At 46.4% G+C, this 25,184-nt stretch overlaps 1 protein-coding gene across 1 annotated transcript; it reads right to left on the bottom strand.

Moving 5' to 3' along the window:
* Positions 1 to 2,394: 2,394 nt before the first annotated feature.
* Batf (basic leucine zipper ATF-like transcription factor) lies at positions 2,395 to 24,427 on the bottom strand. The gene is made up of 3 exons (XM_047541235.1): positions 24,170 to 24,427; positions 21,644 to 21,748; positions 2,395 to 2,930 (listed from the first exon to the last, which is right to left on the bottom strand). Exons 1-3 carry the CDS (start codon positions 24,230 to 24,232, stop codon positions 2,721 to 2,723), a joined length of 378 nt encoding a protein of 125 aa, XP_047397191.1. The 5' UTR covers positions 24,233 to 24,427; the 3' UTR covers positions 2,395 to 2,720.
* Positions 24,428 to 25,184: the final 757 nt, after the last annotated feature.

Here is a 25,184-nt window from a genome sequence, read left to right as displayed (position 1 = left end):
AAGGTCAGTCCTGACCCACTAATGTATTTTGTTGGTGTTCAGAGCATTTTAAAAACTGGGAGATTTTCAGGAGGGGTGCTGTAGTTCAGGGGTCTAGTGCCTGCCTAGCATATGTGAGGCCTTGGGTTCCATCCCCAGCAACACACAATCATCACCACCACCACCACCACCATCATCATCATCATCATCATCATCAATTGGGATATTTCATGTAGAAATTCTGATTTTGATTTTTGTGACAAATTGGAAGAAACAGAAACCCCTGTACCTGAGTTCCCACGTGGCCCCGTGACATGGACTACAAAGTGCCGTGCCCTCAGTCCTCGGGTGACCACGCTCTCCTTTGTCCTGTGTGCCATGAGTTCCATGCATGTCAGTGTCTGCCTAGAGGCATTTGCGTGCGGGTCAACTGGCCCACCAGGAGGGGGCTGGGAAGACGGAATAGCCCAGGTCAAAGCCCTGGAAGATCAAATCTCTACTGGTGGCTGCCGCTCTGATTCCCTGCGTGGAGATGAGGTCAGCACTGGCACTTGCCCTCGCCTCAGCCATCTTCTGTCTACGAGGCTGATCAGAAAGGAGAAGTGGAACTTTCTGGGGTCACTAGAAAGTAGAGAATGAAAGGGGAAGAGAAGCCCCTGCTGCGCATTGGGAACCGTGCACGTGAGCCCTACATGTCTAGCTCTGGCCCTGAGTGTCATTCAGAAGATGCTGGACCCAGGTCATGTGCCTTTTGCCGGGGTTTCTGGGGGAAAATCACAGCGCTGAAGCAGGGGTGGGGAGAGAACTCTGACTGGAAGGAAGCTTGCCCTTGAAAGGCCAGGCCCTGGCAGGGTTAGCTGTCAAGACAGCTGCACTCGGAGTTCCAAAGAAAAAGAAATTCTGTGCATTGCATGCAACATCTGGAATGACTGGCTTCTTTGCTCTGCCCCTTAACAGAGGGGGTGGGGAAAGGGCTCGATAGAGCATTAACTACCAAAAAACTGGGTCCCGAAGGAGATGGACAGGAGAGAGCCTCCTCTCCACACACCCCAGTCCACACTGGGTCTCTGCACTGGGAGAAGAACCCCATGTCTGTTTTGTTGGGAGATCAAAGGTTAAGATTCCAGATTCTCCATCAGAAAGAAAGCTCATGTTCAGGGAAAGTCTTCGGCACCATCTCCCAGTCTCTGCCCGCTTCCCACGTCTGGGTATCCGTGAGTAGTGGCTTTGCAGGTGAGAGCCCCAGTGACTGCAGTTGCTTCCAGAGGCCGTTAGGTTGAACTCCTCTGCTAGCGAGGCCACAGGGAGGCAGGGGACCACATGCTGGGAGCAGACGCTTTTTTCAGGCCACAGTCTACAGAGTTTAATACAATAGCCCACACCCGCATCCTCCCAGAGGACTGGAGAGATGTGGGGTGGAGCAGTCTAGAGTCAAAACCTGGCCTCAAACTGGCCAGCAGGCGGAGGAGGCCCCCACATGGGGAAGTGGGCCAGTTCCTCCTTCCCCCTCATCCCAGCATGGCTGCTGCCAGGGAAGGAGCGCGTAGTGACTGTCTTTCTGAAGGACCAATGGATGAGACGGGGACTGGTTACTGAGGCCACTCACACAATGGTCCCCAGTTGGTGAGCCCAGGCCATAGAGGTGGACAGGCCCCTGCAGCCTCTGGGGATGTGGCCACTATTGCCCTTGGGCACTGTTGTGGCTGAGTCTGGGGCATGCAGGCCTCAGGCACTCAGCCGGGGGATCTCTGAGGAGCAGGTGGACATCAGAGCAAGGACGTGGAGCACCCTGGTTTCAGACTCTGCCAAAACTAGAGACGATGCTGAGTTTGCCGAGCCCCTTGAAGTGCTCGGGGGGCAGCCCTCTGGGCCCCTGGAGACAGGCATCTCACATACTCTATCAGCGCTTTCTAAGGGAAGTGGGGTCTTTGACAGGGCACAAGGCCCACTGGCAGGGGTTCCTATGAACAGAGGTGACCTGCCGGCTTGAACCTGAGAGGCTGCCTTTGTGTTACTCAGGACTGGGCTGCATGGCTGGGGCTGGCTGGCTGGGGAGCTGTGTGAGGGGCAGGTGATGGGTCCACCTGACTTCCATCACTCCAGTGGCCCTTGCCCTGGGTCTTCTCCCTGACTAGAGAACAACCTGCTCACAATCTAGAAAGCAGGAGACCATGAGCGTTGGGAAGGATCCGAAGGGCATGGTAAACAGAGGTGGGGAGGAAAATCAAGAATATGCCCTGAGAGAAGGTTGAAGATGCATTGAAACAAGCCCATCATCTCAGGTAGACTAAGAAAATAGAAAAGAAGAGATATTTGCAGTCTTCAGAGCTCTTGGGAGGTATTTGAGACCAAGAACAAAAAAGAAGGCCCCAACCCTATAGCGTGTAGAGTTTTGAGGGACAGGGTCATAGAGGGACACTGCCTTGTCAAACTGGTTTCTTTTAATACATTTATTTAGAAAACTCATTCTTTCCTGCCCTCCTCCCTGTGTGCCTGGGACTCGGGCATCCTGTTTCTCACTGACTCCTTGAGCCTCTGCCCACTTGGAGGTCCAGTGCATACTGACTGGTTGCCACTTGCTGGGAGGCCTCACACCCCTCTGTCCACTACAGTCCTTGTGTTCAGTCCCCATCTGGGCTTGAGGGATGAGGGCAGCCTGCCCGCAGTCCGTGTGCCCCTCCTGAGACCTGCTGGAGCATCGGGGGTTGGGGGCTCTGCTCTCCCCTGGTCCGGAAGGCAGCTCAGGGTTGGAAGCGCGGGGAGCTGACGTGAGGCTGGTGGAAGGCATGGGCACTGTAGACCACCTCGGGGGGCGAGGGTGTGCTGGTGGCCAGCACTGAGCACAGGGGTTCATGGCTGCTCAGTACCGACGTGAAGTACTTCAACTCCTCTGTGAGCTGCTTGATCTCCTTGCGCAGAGCTGCGTTCTGCTTCTCCAGGTCTTCACTCTCCTGTGAGGGCAACGGTCGGCATTAGTGATCAATGTCAGGGAAGGTGACAAGGCCGGCAGGCTGGGGAGGAGGGGAGGGAAGGCCAGATTCCTTTCTCACTAGCGCAACCACAGAGGGTGTCAGAGGACTTTTGCACATACGTGACAGCTTGTGCGTGGGCATGTATGTTTGTACGTGTTTATGGGTGCATCCATATTAGTATGTACTTGTGTGCGTGTAGATGCAAAGTAATGTATAAGGAATGAAGGGGTTTTTAGCTCACGGTTATGGAAATGTGAGAACATGATGCCAGCATCTGCGTGGCTTTTGGTGAGGGCCCAGTGCTGCTCTGTGCATGTTAGAAAAACGGAAGGTACGTAGGTAATGGCAAAGGGACACATGCATGAGAGAGAGGGGATGCTAGTCTGTCTTTATAATAATCCACACTTGGGAACCAATCCAAGCCCTTGAAAGTAGGAAAAGCATGGATCCCTCTTAACAACCTAATCACCTCTGGAAGGCCCCCCCACGTCTCAACACCATTGTGCTGGACACCCCATCCACACCTGGGCTCAGTGAGCACACCCCGCCAAAGTGCCCGCGTGCAAGGTTCTCGTGTGTGTCTGTGGGTTGAGTGTGGCGAGTACGCTGTCTGGCAAGCCGGATCCTGAGAAAACGCATGGCAGCTTGTGAGAACATCTTGGACCAATTTCATTTCTTTCCATCCTGTTATGCCATGTGTTCTCCAAATGTTCCCAGCATTTCCACTCAGTCTTACAAATGCATTCCACGGCTAACTGTCTACTTCACACAGGTTCTAGAACACTAAGGGTGAGTTTTTCAGTACAACAGTCTCCCCTTACCCTTAGGGGACATGTTCCAAGATGCTCCTGAAACCTGACATATACTATGTTCAGCACCTACTTGTACTCTATGTAGTACCCAATATATTCTATGCTTTTTTCTATACATAGATACCTATGATACAAGTTTAATTTATAAATTAGTAAGAGATAAGCAAAAATAATAAAAACAATTATAACAACATACTTTAATGAAAGTTATTTAAAATGTATGAAACTTCTGGAATTTTCCACTTAATATGTTCAGACCATAGTTGATCGTGGGTAACTAAAACCACAGAAGGCAAAACTTTTTACAAGGGGGGACTCCTGCCTTCCCAGTGTGTCTGAAGTCTGTGTAGAAACAAAGTCCTTTGTCCAGAAAAACCTTTTCCCTGCTGCTTGGGGGAACCATCAGATACAGGCTAATCAGGAAAACCCAGGGTAAGGAGCGCTGATTCCTGAATACATTATTTTTAAATCAACAATTGCACTCTGGTAATTAGCAATTACTGAAAAGCAATCCCACCTTCAGAAAGTCCAGAGAATGCATTTCCAATGTGACTTTGAGGTTCACATTCTGTGACTGAAACCAGCAGGCCCACTCTTCTAATTAAACCCACCAAGAAAGGGGACAAGACCCAGGACCTACAAATTACCTTTCAGTTCAAATGACAACCTGGTATTTGGAGACCATATCTTACTTTTCTAGTTCTCATTGGTTTAGGTCAGTATTTCCAAAACTTGCCACTTCACAATTAATTTGAGGACTCAATAAAACAAACAAACAAACAAAAAACCATAGTTACAATCTGGAGACTGGGTTGTTAGTAGGTTTGGGATTTGGAGGGTAGGGGTCTAGAAATCTGAGTTTTTCACAAGTATCCCAGTTCATTCTAATGACCAGGCAAGTTTGAAAACCTTGGTTAAATATGATGTTAAATTTGTTTTAAATATTCCAGCCCTCATTAAAAGTGCCCATCATATGGACACTGACGGCTAATAACATCAGTTGCTGGAATGAAGAAGTTGGCTCAGGAATTTCGTGGGTGGTGATCAGATAGAAGATAACTTGACTTTTAAAGTTTGCCCTAAGTAACCCATCATGAGCACGAGAGAGCTAGATGGGATTCGTCAGTTACACTGCCAATCATCTGGACCCACAATGTCCCCCAGGGATTTCTTTGTTAAGTCCTAGTTTTTGTTTTTTTGTTTTTTTGTTTTTCTCTTCTTTTTTTTTTCTTTTTGTGGTGCTGGAGATTGATCCCAAGGCCTCGTGCATGCTAGGCAAGTGCTCTACCACTGAGCCACATCCCCAGCCCTTTCATCTATTTTGAAGGACAAATGCAAACACGCTCAGCCTCAGTCTGACATTTCCTGAAGGAGGCTCTTTCTTAGCTAGAAAATGTACCTAAGTCAGTGCAAGGAAACCCTCATCTCTAGAACAGGGTGGGGGATCCCGGAAGCTGGGTTGGTGGAGTCAGCACCCTTGGAGGCGCCTTCTGCCAGGTAGGGTCTACTAGTTCCCTGCACCCTTCATTGTTTCCTGGCACATCCCAGAGGCAGGGCATCCCCCCTTTACCGAAAGGTAAGATAAAGCAGTGAGGTGAGACTGGGGGGTGTTGGTAAGACGGGAACTGGGGGCCGGGAGCCCTGGCCCCTTCCTCGAGCCCTTTTCCTCACCCCCTCTGAGAGTTTCCACTGGTGACAGCATTTACTGTAAGTTTGGTCTCTGAAGAGCCTGGGCAAACCCCGAGGCAGAAGGGAGGGGCCGGTGGGCCGGCTCTGACCTCGCCGCCTAGAGGCAGGCCCAGTTTTCGGGAAGTGACAGCAGGCCCTTCCTCCCTCTGCAGACTGTGCTGAGCGCCCTCTAGATTCCTCCTCTGCGCACCCCAAGCCCTGCAGATTCCAGAGCGCTAGAAAGCGGTATAACCACGACATGCCGCCCCTAACCAGAAAACAATCACCCGTGACAAGAAACTTGCCTTGGCCTTGGGAAGCCAGACTGCTTCCTGCTAGGGCCCCAGAGAAACCCGACCTGCCAGCCCCACTCTTACAGAGCTGGGGTTGACTTCCCTTGTGGGAGGAAGTGGTGATCGGGCCAGGCCCTAAACGTTGCTGCCTGCTACCTGCTTGGTCCACTCTGACCCACCTCGGGCAGGCGTGCCCTGGAAAGGACTTGTATAGCTAAAGGGACGCTGGCGATGCGGGGCATGGAGAGTGGTCTATCCAGAAGGTGCAACATCCCCTAAGTTCCCCCTGGGGGTTGGAAACCTAGAGCTCAGGGAGGGGGAAGGGGGAAGGAGGCCTGGGAGGGAAAGTTGGGCTTCTGCCAGCGCATCTTCTGCCACGCTGCGGGAGGAGGGAGCCTGCTTCCGGGCGTCTCTGTCACCTGCTTTCCACATTTGGAATTCACTTAGGGCCATCAGGCTCCTCACAGTAACTCTGAGATGGACACAGGAAGTCCGCTGCTGTCCTTAAGACCCCTCTGTGGTTGAGGACCACCCTGGCACAAATCTCCATCGCATTCACTTTCAAAATGAGCACAGGTCAGTGGCAGCCAGCTGCCAAGAGGAAGTGCTACAGGGTTCACCTAAGACACTTGTTTTCTCGGGAGTTTTGAAACTTCCATTGATGGATCCAAAGACCCAAATCCAGGGAGGGCCAAGGGGGTGTGGCTCCGCCTGTGCTGCTTCTACCACACCTGAGGCTTCCTCTTCGGGACTTCAGACCACGGTGGGCAAAAGTCTCCAGAGTACTGGGAGGTCCTCAGTGCCCTGTGGTCTCCCAAGAAAAAAACAGATCTTGGATTTGGTGACCTTGAAACAGGGCACCAGGACTCCAGTTGGCCACATTCTTGGACTCACAGAGCTGCCCAGCTGCCTCTAGTGCTGAGCTGCTGCTCATCTGTGCAGCTACTCTGGAAGAGAGCTAATCAGAGGCCAGAACTTCCTCCAGATAGAGAGAGGGTCTGAACACAAGACGATCGCGGGCTCCATCGGTGGTCACCTGGGATGGGGATCCGAGATCCTGGTCCCGGCTGGGTGACCCTGAGTGATTCACTTTCCCTGTTGATTCCCAGTTGCCTCCATTTAAAACAGGAAGACTGGATCAAATCAATGAACCTCAACCTTTCCCATACATTGGGATCCCCCAGGGAGCGTTAGCAATGGGCATACAGATGCCCTTTCAGATTTAATAAGTCTGGGTGCAGTCTGAGCATGGGCTTGGTAAAGGCTCCCCAGGAGATGTGACAGGCAGCTAAAGCTGAAAACCACAGGATCAGAGAATCTGCAGGCCCCTTTTAACTTTCAAATATCTCAGATTGCAAATGTGCTACCTGAGCTATTAGCAAACTAGTCTACCCTAGAGAAAGGTTCGCACTACCTTTTATGGTCTCATCTCCAGCTTTGTTCTGTTCATTAGAAGTGCGGTGCTATGTCCAACCGACACTGAAGGGAAGTGAATGAGGCTCAGGGAAGTGAACAGGCTCCTTCTCTTGAAGGGAGGAATGTTCAAGAATCATTTGTGCCAGGCAGGGTGACAGAGGCCTGTAATCCCAGCAACTGGGCAGGCTGAGGCAGAATGATCGAAAGTTCAAATCCAGCCTCAGGAACTCAGTGAGACTCTGTCTCACAATAAAAACAATTTAAAAAAGGGACTGCAGATATAGCTTAGTGGTAGTGGCTTTAATTTCCAGTACCACAAAAAATAAATATAATAAACCTGATGAAATTTGATAATTATCTGGAGGCCTCAGCGCTGTCACTTACTGATTTCATCTTCTCAGTCCCACCTCCTGCAAATCCAAGTGCTAATGTTTACAATTCACCTCGCCTGTGGTGTCGCCTGATGCCACTTCTGTCTGGAACCACAACCATCTAAGAAGGAGGCTTCCTGGGGGCATGGGAACATTCTGGGAAATCCCCTATTGGAGGGGCTGAAGAGGGGGCTCACTTAAAGAGCTTTCAAATGACGGGGAATCCCCTGGCACTTCCCTTACACTCAGGCAACCTTGGGACGAAGACTAAGGACAGCCTGGCATTTCCAAGATGGGCTCTGGCCCCAGGCTCTAGCAGGGACTCTCCAGGCGTTGTGAGTGGGCTTGGTTCTCCCTGTCAGCTCCAGATTAGGGCCTTGACCTTCTCCTTGCATCTTCTCATCACAATTTCCAGAAGGGTGAAAATAGTCCCTGTGAGTTTCCTCCTCAACAGTAGATACAGTCATCTATTGGTAGGGTGACCTTTTAGCTCACACCCACACTTAAATAGAGAACTGTATTTGAAGTTTATCCTTCACAGCCAGGTGAGTGTTGGATCTCCATCAGGTGCCGCCAGCCCCTACACACAGAGGGGGGGTCCCACCATTCCCGGAAAGGCTTCAAATGGAAAGGTATGATACTTCCCAAGCAGTTGGGGGATCTGTGACTGCATCTCCCGCCATTCCTGGAGACACTAGCCCTAACCCTTGCCTCTCACCCTAAAAGGAGAGAAGAGGAATTGCCAAACCACAGGTCTTTGCACTGAATGATGAACGTGCCAATTCTGGAGGTCTTAGAGCTGAAGCTCTAGGGCCATAAGTGCCATTGTCATAAACAGGTTTAGCCATAAGAGCCATACCCTCAGGGGCCTGTCTAGAGAACAGGATTAGGTCACCCTGTTGCCTGGCTGGTAGACTAGAGTTTCATTGACCTAAAACATGAAAAACGCCCTAGGATGACTTGCTTGGCATCCCTCCCAAATTCCCTCTCCCTTGCTCTCCTCTAGAAAAGAGACTCTGGAAAGAGTCACTCAAATGCCCAGCTTCCTTTGCAGCAAGGGGTGGCCATGTGACAGAATTCTGACCAAGGAGATGTAATCAGAAGTACAGGGTGGAGTAAGGGGGCAAGGAGCAAAGCTGCCCTCCCCACCGAAAAGGCCACGCCTCTTTGTGAAGGTCAGAGGCCACCCTCCTTCAGCTGCCCAGAAGTTCAGCGGCCACGGTGCACTGAGGATGAGAGCCACGTGCTGAGGACGGCCGTGCAGACCGAGGAGCTGATTCTTTCTCGCTAGCCTGCTCTGCAGACTTCTGGGCTTCTTGTCACGTGAGCAACCCAAACTGAGCTGACACTCCACTTGCCGGCTGTCTATGACTGGGACCAACTGCAATCCCGCTGGAACCCCCAGCGAGCCCAGGTTTAGAAAACAACAAAACAACTAGGAATGGCCATTAAAGCAAAGGTTTGAAGCGCTGGGTTTGCTCTAAGCCAGCAGGCCACTGGGACCGAGTATCTGGGTGTATGCAAACGCTGGTGCCCAGGGGCCCGCTCCTGATTCTGGCTGCTCACTGCCAACTCTTCATTCCTGGCCTGCCGTCCCCAGACTCCAATTTCATTGTTCTGGGCCGGGTCACAGAAATTAAGATTTAAAAACTACTTCCCAGGTGAGCCTCATGTTCAGCCAAGTTGAGAATCATGTTCTTAGCAGATGCCTTTTAAAGATAATATAATAATGCCAGTGTTTAACTTTATTATACTTATTTTATAAGTAAAGTACCTCTCACACACGCACACACACACACACACACACTGGGGATTGAAGCATCCAGGGACACTTTACCACTAAGGTACATCCCCAGCCATTTTTAAATTTATTTGGTACCTGGGATTGAACCCAGGGCAGCTTAACCATTGAGCCACATCCTCAGCTCCAACCCCTACTGCCTCTTTTTTTTTTTGAGACAGGGTCTCATTAAGTTACTTAGAATCTTGCTAAGTTGCTGAAGCTGACTTTGAACTTGTGATCCTCCTGCCTCAACCTCCTGAACTAGCAGAATTACAGATGTGTGTCACTGCGCCCAACCCCCGTCCTTTATTTTTCTTTTGAGACAGGGTCTTATTAACTTGCCTAGGCTAACCTTGAACTTGTGATCATCCTACATCAGCCTCCCAGGTTGCTGGGATTACAGGCATGTGCCACCAGGCCAGCATATACTTTATATTTTTATTTTATTAAATATATTTTATTATACAATAATATAAAATGTAAATACAAAGAATTTTAAAGAGTTGAGAGACACTGCTAAGTTAAATTTGCTTTTCCTAAAAGAAAATGCCCATTTAATCACTTTGTCATTATATTACTACTATATTTGGTAAACACAATTTCTAGTAGCCCAGCAGTTCATTCTTATGACGGAAAGGCAAGAGATAGGTGATCTGTTCAAATCTCAGTAATTATAACTATCATATTCATTCCCCTTGGGATTGTTAAGTTCTATGAGGGCTATTGCTATTGTCTTCACTGTTTTGTCCTCTATGATAAGGACAGTGCCTGCCACATAGTAAATGTTCAATAAAATCATGTCTATTTGACAGCCAACTTGGAACCCGTAATAATTTGTCAAAACCTAAGAAGTACCTATAAGAAAGTCTACTAATTAGACTTGTGATATCACAAGGGATTCTCTGACCCAATATTCAAGTACTTTAATTGCTTCTGCTTTGTAACTTGGGAGGGTTACAAAGGGACCTGAGAGATTTATGTTTCTAAAGGCCCAGCCCTGGAGTGAGAGGAGCAGAATGATTCCACTTGCAGAACTCTGCATGTAATTTCCCCAGCTTGGACCTGACCTTCCACATCCAAACCAGAGGAGAATGGTGGTGAGAAGCCAAGACAGTGAGACAGCTGGTGTTTCTAAAGTTCTCATAAACAACCAGAAAGAAGGGCATGCGCGTTTGTGCATGAGAACACATGGAATGATTTAAAAGAAGGGTTGGGTGCTGCACATTAAACAAACAAACCAATCTAAGGCAGATCTCCTGCCTTACATCTTTAGACTTACTTTTCTTTCCAAAGCAGAAGAGAAAATATAGTGTTGCTTTGTTTTTTAAGTTTGCTCTCATTTAGCCCAGTGAGGTGCTATTGCTTCCCATTTGTGATCAGAATTTAGTTTTAGAGAAATCCCAAGCCAGGATTAGAATCAGCTTTACGGACCACCACCCCAATCAGGTCCCTGCTTCCAACAGCTCAACTGCCTTCCTACTCTTCATTCCACACTCTCTCTGCCCCACTGGGCATCTTTCTGGGGCTTGGCCTCAAGGTTCTGCGGAAAGCTCCCTTTCCCCAGATCCTTCCAGCTTTGTGTGTATGTGTGTATGTGTGTGCTGGGGATTGAAGCTCAGCTTTATCACCAAGCCACATCCCCAGCCTTTTATACTTTTTATTTTGAGACAGGGTCTTACTAAATTGCTGAGACTGGCCTCAAATTTGTGATCCTCCTGCCTCAGCCTCTGGACTCTCTGGGATTACAGGTATGCACCACCACACCTGGCTGACCCTACTCTTTGATTTGTATTTGATTTCCCATGTTAGGGCCTCAGGATGGTCTTCCCTGGTCACTGTCCCATCCTGTCCCTTAACCACTTTTAACCTTGTACTATTTCATTTTCTTTGAACCATTTTGGTGTGATTAACTTGTTCGTTATTTGTTTGTTTTCTAGACTTCAGACTGAATGTAAGGTGCATGAAATCAGGGACCCGGGCTGTCTAGTCACTGCTTCTTCTTAGTGTCTAGAACTAACTATATCTGCAGGGAAGACTGGAAATGCCTGTTGAGTGGATGAATCAAGTCTGCAGACATGAACTCCAGGGCTGGAAATATGGGCTTTGCGTGGACAATATTCTGTAGCCCCCACCCTCTTAGTGAACAAGTGCACCAACCAAGTACCCAGAAAATATTTGAGTTACAGGGTCCTCGGATGTGGGCCACTGCCTATTGGTCCTAGGAATTTGGGCCCTCAGCTTGGCATTGAACTTTATCATTGCCTTTGAGTTTTCATAAGAGTTCCAGGTTGCCTTCCTTGGTTCCCCTAAGTCTAGGATGGCCATATGGGGCTGCCCCAGATCACTTGTTCCCTGGTGTAGTATTTTCTAGTACCCTTTTTAACTCTCAACAGAGTTTCTGCTTAGAGGATAAATAATAAGGTCTCCCACCAAAACCTGACTCCTGAAATTCTAGCTCAATGATATCGCCTCTCCGTTCTTTTCCTCAGTTTCCTCCAGGGTTCCCTGAACTCTCTGTTTGGCCATTTCCTTCTTTTTTTTAATATAAAAATGCACAGTATGACTACATTAAAGATGGTTTTAAAGAATTAAAAGCACCAATTGACCAAATCATGTCATGTACATGTATAAATATGGCAAAATGAACCCTACCGTTATGTAAAATTATAATGCACAAATAAAAAATAAATTTAAAACACCCACGGTCCCTGGCGCCCTAATATACCTGCTTTCATTTGTACATACTGTCTTCTTGTCCTTTTAAATTAACATGTGTACTTATTTTTACGAAATCTCAACCATAGTACATAAACAATTTGTGTCTTGTGTTCTGTTGTAACTTTGGCACATCTACGCAGTCATTCACTGTAAGTATTGTTTTTAATGGTTATTTCATCAAATTGATGATCCACATTCTACTTAAATTGGTCTTCTAATGTTGGACCTTTTGGTTGTTATCACAATCTCACTAGTAGAAATAAATGCTGGAATGAATGACTTGATACGTTCTGGGTTTTGTCTTTGTTCAATTATTTTCTAGGAATAAATTCCTAGGAGAGAGATTAGTGGAGCAAGGGACAGAAAAATCAATCCTTCAATCACCAGAAATCAATGCGTGTATCAATTTCACGACAACTTGTGCAGTTTCACAACTACAGTGCATGGAGCTGATAGTATGGGGCACAGAGCAGTGGTTGAGGGGTCTAATTTTGAATAATTTATTCTTGCCAACTAGCTTTATGAAGGTTTCTTAATTTCACTTTAACGTTACAGTAATCAATAACTAAGGAGGAAGAGCGACTTTCTCTGCATCTGTCTCAATGTAGCATTCTCGACCACAAGTGATTTTCCCTCCAGGGGACAATTGACACGTACTGTGTGTATTTTTGGTTGTCTAACTGGGGGAGGGAGTGCTACTGGCATCTATTGGGCAGATTATAGATCTTATATTTTGCAATACATGGGATAACCACACACACAAGAAAAAAATTATTGGACTTAAAATGTCAATAGCCGAGGTTGAGAAACCCTGCCTTAGTGTGTATCATTTTCGTAATCAGAATAGAAAATTAGGTTATTTTCATTTGGGTAGGAAAAATGTTGTGTAAGCTTTCAGTTCATAGCCTCTGCCCACTTATTGATGGGAGTCTTGATGTCTTTCTTTAAAAGATGTTCTTTCTTGATATAAATGTTAAATCTTCATTAATTTAATTTGATGCAACTATTTTCCCCCAAATGTCATTGTCCTTTTAATTTTGGGTGACTACTTTAAAACTTCTTTTGAATAAAGACACATGGAAGCTTCAGCGCCTCTGGACCTTGAGTTCTCTTTCTGGTCTCGCACCATTTGAGTGTTCTGGAGATGCTGAGAGCCCAGGCTCTCTGTGCATCGGGTTGATGGCCTCGTTTCCTTTGCAAAAGGACAGGTGGCATCAACATCACCTACCTAGCAAAGCTCTGTTCAGCAAAATAGCTGAAAACAAAAGCAGATTTGGGGGTGGGGGGAGGCCAGAGGTCTGAGTTCCTAGGTGTCCTTGAGAAGGTGTCCTTGTTGGCCACACAACAGGTTGGCCTGAAAGATCTCTGGGTTTCCTTTGAATTCTGTAATTCAAGGAACAAGAGTATCACCATTATCATTATTATTCCCTCCAAAAAACCACCATGTGGGCCCATGATGGGACCTTGTACCGACATCCCACCATCTGAAGAGGTCTTTGGATCCAACGCATCACCCTAGGAAGCTGAAGAGACTAGGAAACCCTCTGAGCGGCCTGCGTTCTTTGGAGAGACTCCCACTTTTCTCAAGAGAAGAAAGGAAGCCTGGCTGCTGCTGACTGTGCTTCAGGAAGATGTCTGCTGAATGGCAGCTGTCATTTTGTGACCTGGGCCCTGTGATCCTTTTTTTTTTTTTCAGTTGTTAATGGACCTTTATTTCATTCATTTATTTACATGCAGTGCTGAGGATTGAACCCAGTGCCTCACACATGCTAGGCAAGTGTTCTACCACTGAGCCACGACCCCAGTCCGCCGTGATCCTTTTATGACTGGCTTTTCTGTAGTCTCAAGACCAGTCCTTTCCAAGATTCCCCACACTTAACACGCTGATCCATCCTCAGTGGGATAAGTAGCCAGGTGAAGAATTGCTTTGGCATGTCTTTTTCCCCCCCAAATAAAATACTCAAAATTTTAGACTATTTTAGATTACTTCTGATTTTCTAAATGGCACACATTCGTTATAACTTAGAAAATGCAGAAAAGTACTTAAGGGAGATTACTGAAACTCAGGCACTTAGAAACAGCTACTATTAGCATGTTGGAGAATATCTTTCCAGACATCTCTTTATACAGGCAACTGTTCCCCAAACCACAGATTTCACTTACATGAACAGAATTTTACTCTACATACTCTTTATAATGTACCTTGTTTTTCATTCAATGCTCTCCCACTGACATCTTCCAAGTTGATACATACAGATCTACATAGTCATTTTGGACGGCAGCATAAAATTCTATGGTATGAGTGTATTCTAATATGCTAATCCCCCTGTTGTTAGCAACCTGCGCAATTTTAAAGCATTATCAAACACCTTATCAAAGTGTTTACTATTCACAAATACTGGTGAATTGAGCATCCTTATATATCATTTTTGCTTCAAATTCTTGTAAGTGGAAATACTGTTTCAAAGGTTATTCTCATGTAAGATGTTAACATTTATTGCTATATAGCTTTCTCGAAGAATGGTTTTGATTGATAGAGGGATATCTTTACTTTCTTGACTAGGCCTATTATTGATGGATGGGAAAGAGTGTGAATTTTGGAAGATGTTGCTTAAGAAACAGAAAATAAATTCAAGTAGACATTCAAGGAAATCAGAATCTAGGGAAGATGAACATCTTCATGGAAGTTTGGAGAAAGAGGCAGAAGGGGTGAGGAAGATGGGTTCTGAAGTTGCAAACTGAGTAGCCTTGGACAAGTTGACCTGACCTAATGTAGAGAATTATCAGATAAGGCTTTTGTGAAGATTGAATGAGACACAGTGAGCACGCAACACACAGTGCTTGATACACAATCGTGTTCAATTATTGTATTTTTTTAAAAGAAATTCATAGCAGTGGAAGCCCAAGAGAGGCATCTCTTTTTCATAGATGCTTCACTGATTTTACATGGAACTTTTTAAAGGTAGATCTATCCAGAATATTCCTTTGGTGTTTCATGGACCCCTGACTTCTCTATGCCAATAAACATGAAGGCTTGGTCTCCCCGAGAGAAAGAAAAAGAACTCCAGGATGAAACAGGACCCTGAGCTGCCTTCTGTCCCAGGCCTCCCCAGAAATCCAAGAGCGAGGGTGCCATCCTACAGGAGGCCCAGGTGGGTAACACCTTTGCTGAGCTTCTTCATCTCTCAGTCTCCCGCTAATTGTAAACTCCCTATTTCTCACAGCATTAGTTCAAAGCTTTGTTTACTGTGTAGTGTACACTCAAGATTTTTCTGTCGTATGTGACCATGATACATGTATCCTGGAACTTGTAAATCTCTCTTTTCCTAAATGAGTGTGAGATTCCTTCACGCATCAGCCCTGGGTAAACATGTGGCCCATCTCCATCTAAACGAGTACCTAGGTCTCCAGCTTCCAAATCCGTCCCTGTTACTCTAACTTGCTTCCCGCTCCACCCCCAAGGCCAGATTGAACCTGCCAGCAGCACATCTCTGAGCTACCCTTGCCAACCGTCTCCATCTCGATGTTTAGCCTCTTCATGATCCACACTTCTTCTTTTTTGCCTCCTCCTTTTTTTTTTTTTTTTAAAAACAATACAGAGGTTTCATCCCAGGGACGTGTACCTGCTCCACAAGCATTCTACCACTGAGCCACATCCCCAGCCCTTTTCATTTTTATTTTTATACATGGTCTTGCTAAGTTGTCGAGGCTGACCTCGAACTTGAGATCCTCCAGTATCAGCCTCCAGAATAGGGAGGTTACCCGTGTGCACCACTGGGCCTGGCCACAATGCTTCTTAATTGATCTCAATTCTCTTTTCCACTGACTTAACATTGATTCAAAACCCTCCACACTGTAAGGCACCCAAGAGTCACTACAATCAACAGGAATGGCTACATAAAGGAAACTGGTTTGCCTTCCCTGATGATGGCCATCTGGTACAGTGGACCTTAGGATCACTCAAATCCCAAACAACATTTGGTTCTCCCGAAGGCTTGAGAGATTTATGTAGGAAGTTCAAGAGTTAAAATGTCACCATAGAGAGCTGTTCAATGTGTGATATCAAAAGTAGAAAAGAAGGCATTCAATGCAGATGTAGTAATGATCAATGTCAAGAATTTCAATGTCTATATTATAAAAATAATAGCAATTGATTAAATAAAAAAGATTTAAAAAGGGAAGTATCTCTCTCCTGCCTTAGATCTTTATTCCTACTTTTCAGAGAAAAAAATCATCAGCACATTTTTTTTTGTAATCTATTTGAAAACTTCTGTTTGTACAATTATGCACACAGAGTTTTTCTTGTTATGAAAAACACAGAGTGGAAAAACCAGGTGCCATATTTATACCTTTTTCCTTTAAGAGTATAGAAACTTGATAATCTTTTCAAATCAGCACATTCAGTTGTAACTCATTAATAGCTCCACAGTATTCCACTGAAGGGACAAAGTCTAATCTACTTAATCACTCCTTTACTGATGAATATTTAGCTTGTTTCCAGTCTTTTCTATAAGGAACAATGCAGCAATGATTATCTTTAAAATGCACAGCGTTGTATAATCTGTGGACGTGTTTGTGCACAGACTCTTCAACAGCAAATTGCTGAACTACAGGGCATGTGTGCTTCTCATTGAAATGGGCACGGTCAAGCTGTCCTTGACTGGGGTTGCATCGACTAGACTCCTACAGCCTTTCCATTGCCTCGGCAACATCATGATTTCACAGCATTTTATTTTTGCCAATCTGGTAGAGAAATCTCACTTTTGCTTTAATTGGCATTTCCTTATATAAGTGAGGTCTAGCATATTTGCACACATTTATTTGCCATATTTATCTCTCTTTCTGGAAGTTGCCTATTCATAATCATTGCTCATTTTTCTTTGGGGTTGTTAATCATTTTCCTATTCATAAGAGCTTTCATAAATTAAGTAAACACGCCTTTTTTGGTCATAAATGTTACAGTTATTTTCCCCCAGTTTATCATTTGCCTTTGATTTTGCATATAGTATTTTGAACTATAGAGAAATTTTCACTTTTTGATGTATGAAGTTAATGTATGTCAGTCTTTTCCTTGGTCATCTCTGGGGTTTTTATTTTATTTGGAAAAGACTTCTTCATGCTAAGATAAATTTCTTAATGCTCATTTTTTTTCAAGTTTCCTTTTTTTTTTTTTTAATTTAGTTTATGTGTTCTATGAAGAATGGAGGAGCCAGCTTTTCCCTTTTTCCCCAAGTGACTAGTCAGTTGTCCCAACTCTATTAAAGAATTCAGTTTTCTCTCACTGGTTTGAAATGTCATCTGGTTGTTTTGTATTTGTTCTACTGTTTTGGGAATTCTCAAAGGTATTTGATTTTTAAATTTGTTTTTGGGTCTCTTTCTGTAATCTGTCCTGTTCAATATTCTGTCTTTTCCAAATTGTTTGAATTTAGTCCATTAATCCCTAACTACCCTTCTTCTTTAGCATTTCTTGGCAATTTTCAGATAGTTCTTTTTCACTGGGAACTTAGAATAGCTCATGGAGGTCTTCCCCAATTCCCAGAAGATCCTAGGGAATTTTTATTGGGATCACATTAATTTATAGATTAATTTAATGAAAATATTAGCTTTACATAAGATACATCTTTCTTTTTAGTACTTGAATTTTTAAAGAGTCATTTAGGATCATTTAAAAGTTTTTTTTTTTTTTTTAATTAAACCCTTCATGATTTTTGTTGAATTTATTCCTTTCTTATATATTTTGATGGTGGTGGTGGTTGGGATTTTTCCTTCCATTAAATTTACTAATTTGTTATGGTCCGTATATAGGAAAGACATTACTTTTTGTTTTTAATTTTGGAAGCTGTCTCCATTCTCTTATTAGTTCTAATGTTTTTTCAGCTGATTATCTTGGATCCACTTATTAGCTGCTGAGATTTTTAGGGCTAACTGTCAAGCCAGGCCTTTCTTGTTCTAGGCAACATCTGGACCGTATAGAATGAACCCTACAGTTGGGACCCTGCAGTTGCTCATGGGAGAAAAACGAACTAAGTATGATGGGCGCTCATGTGAGACATTAAACCGAAGAAACAAAACCATACGTGGTCTCTTTTTTTTGTCCCAATTATGAAAGAAGTTGCCTGATTCACTATGTGTCAGGTTGGTTCATTTTATAACAAAATCATCACAAGAGGTTCTTTCCCCCTTGTCACTTTAAAAGCAATCCACATGCTGGTGTGAGCCGTGAATGGGACAGCTACGCCGAATGTCCCGTAGCCAGCATCCCTAACACTCAGGAGAGACAAGGCAATTCCTTGGGAACTTAAAGATAGACAACAGTTGAAACCAGGAAAACAATGTCACCCCAACATCTGAGGTTGGAACCCTAAGATACATGTGGTCCTTATTTGATACTGTGGCTTCTAAAACCTGGTCTGCAACGTTTTGAATGGGTCCTACAGAACATTCCAGAAGGTGGCATGTGTAGCAAGCATGGAAAGGAGTCAAGGGCAAACCCAGCCTTGAAACCTGACACAGGTGGTGAACTGAAGCTCACCATTCTACCTGAATCACAAATGTGATTGAGAGGGACAAGCATGGAAAAGAAGGGCGGCTGTCAACCAAGAGGAAATGAGCAGTGTGAACCACAGCCGAACTCTCTGTCTGGTGGTGGAAGTTCACAAGCTACTGTCCAAAGCTCCCACCAGAAGCCAAGAAACACAAATTTTGTTGACAGCAGTCCATGGACTTGCCGTGTAGACTGTGATGTGATCTCCTCGCTGGACAAAAAGTGAAGATGAATGTTGTGGTGCTCAAAAGAAAGGAGTGGGTGAGGAGTTTGAGCTAAGATGTGGGGGGCATGGGAGCATTCTAGAGACTGAGGCTGGGGCGCGAGGGTGGTCATGCTCACCCCATGACTGGGGGCTCCATCGACCTCCAAGCTCCAGAGTTTAACCCCAGAGAATCACGACCGGTATAATTAGGCTAAGTCTTTTGGTTCTGACTCTTGCCTTACAGAGGCCAGGCCTGCTGAGTCAGAGATAAAAACCTTGCTGCGGCAACGAGGCACATGTGTCTGCTTATTGATATGCCCCCAAGGGGGTGGACAGACACTGGGGGTTGGATTTATGGATTTACAGGGAGAGGGGTGCAGCTCAAGATAGGGGTTCTCCTCTCCATGCATTAGAAGGGAGGGAGCTATCTATCACTAGAAGTTTCCAGACCCTTTCTTGGGCATCCAAAGTGCCTGAGTCAGGCATGGTAGCACATGCCTGTAATCCCAGAGTCTCAAGAGGCTGAGGGAGGAGGATCACAAGTTTGAAGCCAACCTCAGCAATGTAAAGAGGCCCTTAGCAACTGAATGAGACCTGGTCTCTAAATTAAAAAAATTTAAAGGGCTGGTGAGGTGGCTCAGTGTTTAAGGCGTCCTGGGTTCAATCCCTAGTACCAAAAAGGGGAAAGGAAAAAAAAGTGTGCCTAAACATTTTAGCCTTAAAGAAATTTCTCAATCCTGAGATTTTGTGAAAATGTGTGTGTGTATGTGTGTGTGTGTGCGTGAGAGAGACACTTAGTTGTGATTTTTAAAATTTTGCTTCTTATACTAGTAACTGTTATTATGAATCTTGTTTAAAGGTTTGGAGTCTATCTGGTGTGCCGGGTATGTGTTGAGTGAGCTCCTTCTCTTCACTGCCCTATGAGGCAGTTACTGTCATTTCCCCTTCTGTACGTAAGGAATGAGGGTCTAAGGGAGATTGGGAATGTCTTTAGGGTCAGTCACACAGATGAGAGATCACAATTGGCAGAGCTAGATTCAAATCCTGTCTGAGCTGCTGACCTGTATTTACTTTCCACTTTTTTTTTTTTAATTATTAAAAACATATACAGTTTAGAGTAGTTTGCCAGTCTCAGGACATTGTTGACTTGTACAAAAGAAGAAGCTTTTAGCCTTTTAAGTTGATATTTGCTTGCTCCAAATAATACTAAATAAGAAGCAGACTCAGAGAAAGTGACAGATCATAGATGTTCAAGTCTAAAATAGTAAATGGGAGTGTTTCCTTGTGACTCTAAGCCACAGGAAATCATGGGAACATGCCAGTAGCAGGGACAGCAATGGCTTAGCATTTAGACTGTTGATCACAGTTAGTATAGATGTGCCATTCATTTTTTTTTTCAATTTGACACATATTTGTGAACTTAAAACTGTTAGCTTGCAATGGAGGATATGCCAGGTACATTTCAAATAAAGCACAAGCATCAATCAGAGAGATTGGTGCAGCCTGTTCTTGGTTTCCTGACAAAGATGAAGAAACATCTTTTTATTTCCCCCTTAAAACTGTATCTTATTCTCTTTTTTTTTTTTTTTTTTTTTTTGGTGTGTGTACTGGGGATTGAACCCAGAGGCACTCTACTACTGAGCCACATCTCCAGCCTCTTTGGTTATCATTTTATTTAGAGACAGGGTCTCAATAAATTGCTTAGGGCCTCGCTAAGTACTGAGGCTGGCTTTGAATTTGCAATCCTCCTACCTCAGCCTCCCCAGTCGCTGTGATTACAGGCATGTGCCACCATGTCCAGCAAAACTGCATCTTACTCTTGATGAGGTTAAAACAGTCATGCTAACCAGTCAGCTGCCATGCTGATCATCCAAATAAACACAACCTTATTCATTTTTGGTGCCAATTGTATTTCTTACCATTGAAAGAAAGTGCCAGCATATTAGAGGTATGGGAATGTTTCGGGAAGGACAGGAAGATGGAGTTGCTAGAGGAAGAGACGAGTGGATGGAAGAGGAAGGAACCAGTGAAGTAAGAGCTGGTGGAACGGGAAGCCAGCTACAGGCAGAGCCAGGAGAGGGAAGAAGGTAGGGTGTGGAAATGCAGAAGAAGCTCTGCTTTATGAAGCACACAGCCCAGACTTAGAAGCACTTCTAGGACCTTGGCCCACTAGTGGAGCTGTCCCTCAGTTCCACCCAGTACCCCTGTGCCCAAGCCGAGCGTCAGAACTGCTCTAGAAAAGCTTGGGACAAGTGGCAAGTCCCCCCAGATGGGCACCCGCCCAGATGTGTGCACTTGAAACTGCATCTTCCACACGGGCATATCATTAATGATAGAAATTTCAAACTAGAACTTTAATGATGCTTAGAGTAAAGAAGTAAAGATGTAGCATTCTGTAGACTTCCTTGTCCCAAATGCAAGGACATTTGGGTGATTCCCCAACTGCCCTCCAAAGGGATGAGATTTCGTGCGGTCCTGGCACTGCAGGATAAGAGGCTCCCCAAAGCACTTAACATCTAAATTCCTCCCCAAGTCAGTCCACTTTCTGCTCTCAGTGGCTCATGAGGATGGAGCTCTTCCTGGCTGTCCCCTCTCCAAGCAGGCGGTTCTACCTTCCACCCAGCCTCTGGGCTTCCAATACCCAACACATCCACTCTTTGACTCTCCTGGGTAGAAAGGTTCATTTCTCTTTTTTTCCTCTGGCACATTCTCTGCTACAAAACTTTTCAAATACATCATGGGAGAGCCTTCCCTTTCCTCCTCACCCTGTCCCTCACCCTCCACTTACTCTCCCCACCTACCCATCCCCACACAGGCAGAATCAAAGCTGTGGTCAAGGGTCCATGGCTTTGGGGAGCAAAGCCCAAGGCCTCAGCACTCACCAAGTGCAGGGTGTCGGCTTTCTGCGTCTGCCTCTGCCGGCTCTTCTGGGCTGCAATGCGATTCTTCTCCCTTCTCTGAACTTTTCTTACATCGTCAGAAGAGTCCTGGGAGGCAGAGATGATGGGAATTAGGAGTTTGCTCTTCTCTTCTGAATTAAAGCAGGCTTTTGTGGCATTTGGTACCCATCCATCCTTTCATCCATCCCTCCTTCCATCCATCTTCCCACTTATTCTTCTATCCATCCATTCATCCATCCATCCATCCATCTTTCCACCTATTCTTCTATCCATCCATCCATCCATCCATCCATCTATCCATTCATCCATTCTTCCATGTCTTCATCTCTTCATGCACCCATCCATCCCCTTATTTTCCAGAAGCCTCCAGCCACAGGAGCATACTTTCCCATACCCTGTCACACATCCTCAGGTCTTTCTATGTTTTACTTGGTCAAAAGCTGTAAGAAGCAGCACGAGACCTCCAGGCCTCACGAGGGTTATTCTGGGCAGCAATGGTGAAACCAGTGAAAGCAGAGTCTATGCCTCTCCTCCTCTCCAGGGCTGCTCCACCCTTGCCCTCTATTTTTTTTTCCCCCAGAACGTCCTTGCTGTTCTTTTTGGCTGTTATCTTTCTTTCTTTCTTTTTTCTCCTCCCAAAACCTTGTTGAGCACCTACTATGTGCCAACTTCTGCTCAGGTGTTTTCAGAGGTGCTCTGGTTTAAGTCCCTAGTTCTGTGAAGTGGGTGTCATTGTTTCCATTGTACACGGGAGGAAACTGAGGCTCTACGAGCTGGCCCAGGAGCTTGAAGTCATCTGGCAGTGTTGCCCCTTCTGGTGCTGAATCTGAAGCCCTCCCAAGACCCCCTCACCACCAGCGACCTCACTGCTTTGTACCCCAAGAGGTCTTCTGCCACATCCCTGGTGGAAGGCACCAACCCAGAACTGCCTTTTCTTTTCCTTCGTTCCCTTCGTTGTGCTCAGCCAGCCCGATGTTCCCCACGCCCGAGCAGAACGCCCGGTATGAATGAAATGCCAAAAAGAAGGTGCTCACTAGGGGGGTCATCTGCTGTGGGGTCCGGGGGGTGCACCGAGGGACAAGGGGTCCTGGGTGCTCTAATTACATCCCATAGATGGGCACATCCTCTGCTACCTCCAGCTTTCTCCCGGATGCTGCGGGTTAGTGTAGATGGCTGAGAGGAACCTGTGCAGCTCCTGCCCGGCTGTCTTGCGCAGCCCTGCTGGCCAGAGGGCACAGATCCTCAGGCGAGACCGTGCGCCCCAGCATGTCCAGCACTCCCAGGCCATTGCCGTAGGAGGACGCTGGGTTAGATAGGAGGGCGTGTTCTTCCTCTAAGGGGGACAGGGGACCAGATTACCATGGAAGCCATGAGTAATTTCCTTCCTAAGAAGAACACAGCACAGACTTCCAGGCAATCTAAGCCACTCCGATACCATCTTGAACAGAGACTGGAAGGTCTGCCCTCTAGAGGTCTCCACCGGGACTCCTCCAGACCCGCTGCTCTTTGGTTAGTTGCTAGTGATAGATGCTCTGCCTGATGTTTACATTCTTTCATTTTGGCTGATCATTTTGAAAGCCTCTTGAATATCTATGCTAAGGAAAGAATGCACTTCTTAAGCTGCAGAGGTGGGGAAGATTTTAATCCACGGAGATACGTCGGATGAGAAGGAGGAGGACTTCCCTAGGGTAGGATGTTGAGAATATGGCAGAGAGAAAGCCCCCAGACGCTGTGAGGTGAGTAGGGCACCTAATGTCTTGGCAACTCCAGCTGAAAACTCCTGACTTGGAAATCAATCTAGATTCTAAAGTCTCCACAGTCCCTGCCTTAATTTCCCTCACTTCCCCAGAGCTGAGGTAAGTTACTAGCAAATGTCTCCAACAAGTTTCCAGGGTCGCCTCCCCCTTTATTTCCTTCCTTCTGTTCAGAAGCTCCTGGAAAAAGAGGTATCGGCTGCAGCTCCAGCATCTCTCTCCCTGCTGGCTGTTCTAGCGACAGAGGCAGCACCTCAGCAGAGATGCCCCTGCGCTGGGTTCCTCCTCCTCCTGACAGCTCGTTCCCAGACCCCACCTGGAAGACTTTTCTCTTGGGACCTGTCGACTCTTCCAGGGAAACAACACATCCAGGATGTGGGTTGTGCATGCCAGCAGCCCACTTAAAAAGCCTCTGGTCACTTTTCTAGTGCCGTCAAGAAGAGTGGACCACCTTGACATTCCTCTTCTCCTTTGCTGCCTAGAAAGCTTCATGGTGGGACAGCTGTGAGGCAGGGGCTGTGGGCACCCTTGGGGAGTGGAGAGGAAAAGGGGCTTTGGCAGAATAGGGGGCAGCTGAGAGTCTCTGCCACCATGTGTGGCTTCACTGCAGATGCCATGTCTTGAGTCTAATAGAGTGTTCATGCCACAAGCCACTTCCTCCCTCTGCAGCTCCCTGTGCAGGACAAGAAAGCCTGCCCCGCTTCCTGCCTCCCAGGAGAATCAGAGGGTAGGAGAAAGGGAAAGGGGACCCTACCTGCTTGCCAGGGGGAGGCGAGCGGCTGAAGCTGGAGTCGCTGCTGTCAGAGCTGTGAGGCATGGCTGAGATCTTCCGGGCCCTCACACACGCCCCGGACGCCTGTGGCTCTCTGGTCACCAGCTGGCCTCCCGTCCTGACTGCCCCTGGCCCACCAGCCCTCCACCCTCCACAGGTGCCTCCCCTGCTGGCCCTGCAGCCACCTCCACCCCCTGCGTCCTCCTTGCTCCGGGGTGCAGGGGGACTGCTCCCCACAGGGACATCTCGCTCACTTCGGGGCTTGCGCGCGCTCTCTCTCTTGTGGTTTCTGGTAATTCATGCTGGAAGTCACATGGGCGGAAACTTCAACAAGTTAGAAGGTAGTCTGAGAGAAAATACAGATCTGGGAAAAGACCCACAATTATGTGAAAGAAAAAAAAAAAATCCACAAAACCCCAGATGCCTTCCGCCAGTTTGAAAGGCAGAGCAGCTCTCTCAATTGATGAAGATAAAAGAGAAAAACAGGTAGGCAGGGAAAACCCCCAGTCAGAATTAGCAAGTCAGTCTCCTGTCAACACAGCAGAGAGGAGAGGACAACAGGGAAAGAGTTTCCACTGTCACACGACTTGAGTTCTAAACCAAAATAAAACGGTCAGGCTGGGATTTCTTCCTGGACTTCAGCTAAAAACAGCTGCCCATCCTGTCTTGGTCTGGGCTTTTCTCACCACCCAGTCAGCCTCAGCGTGGGCTGGGGACAAAGTGGCCCAAGGGCACTGTCCTTTCTTGTGAAGGTAAGAGGTTGGGTACATCTGAAAGCCGCAAGGGAACTCTAGAAGGGATGCGGGAATCCGTTCATGGCCTTGCCTCTTAGCAGGGAGTGCACACTCTCTCTAGAGGAGGGTTCCAGGGGACCCTCCCTCCACAGAAGCTCGAGATGGACCCTGACTCTTGGAGTCAAGGTCACCAGGTCAGAACCCAGAATGGAGAAAGAGTAAAAAGTAGTGACAGAAGGACCAGACCTGGAGTCAGACGACTA

This window comes from Sciurus carolinensis, chromosome 2 (assembly GCF_902686445.1).
Source record: "Sciurus carolinensis chromosome 2, mSciCar1.2, whole genome shotgun sequence".
Classification (NCBI taxonomy): domain Eukaryota; kingdom Metazoa; phylum Chordata; class Mammalia; order Rodentia; family Sciuridae; genus Sciurus; species Sciurus carolinensis.
This window is presented reverse-complemented; position numbering and strand designations above follow the sequence as displayed.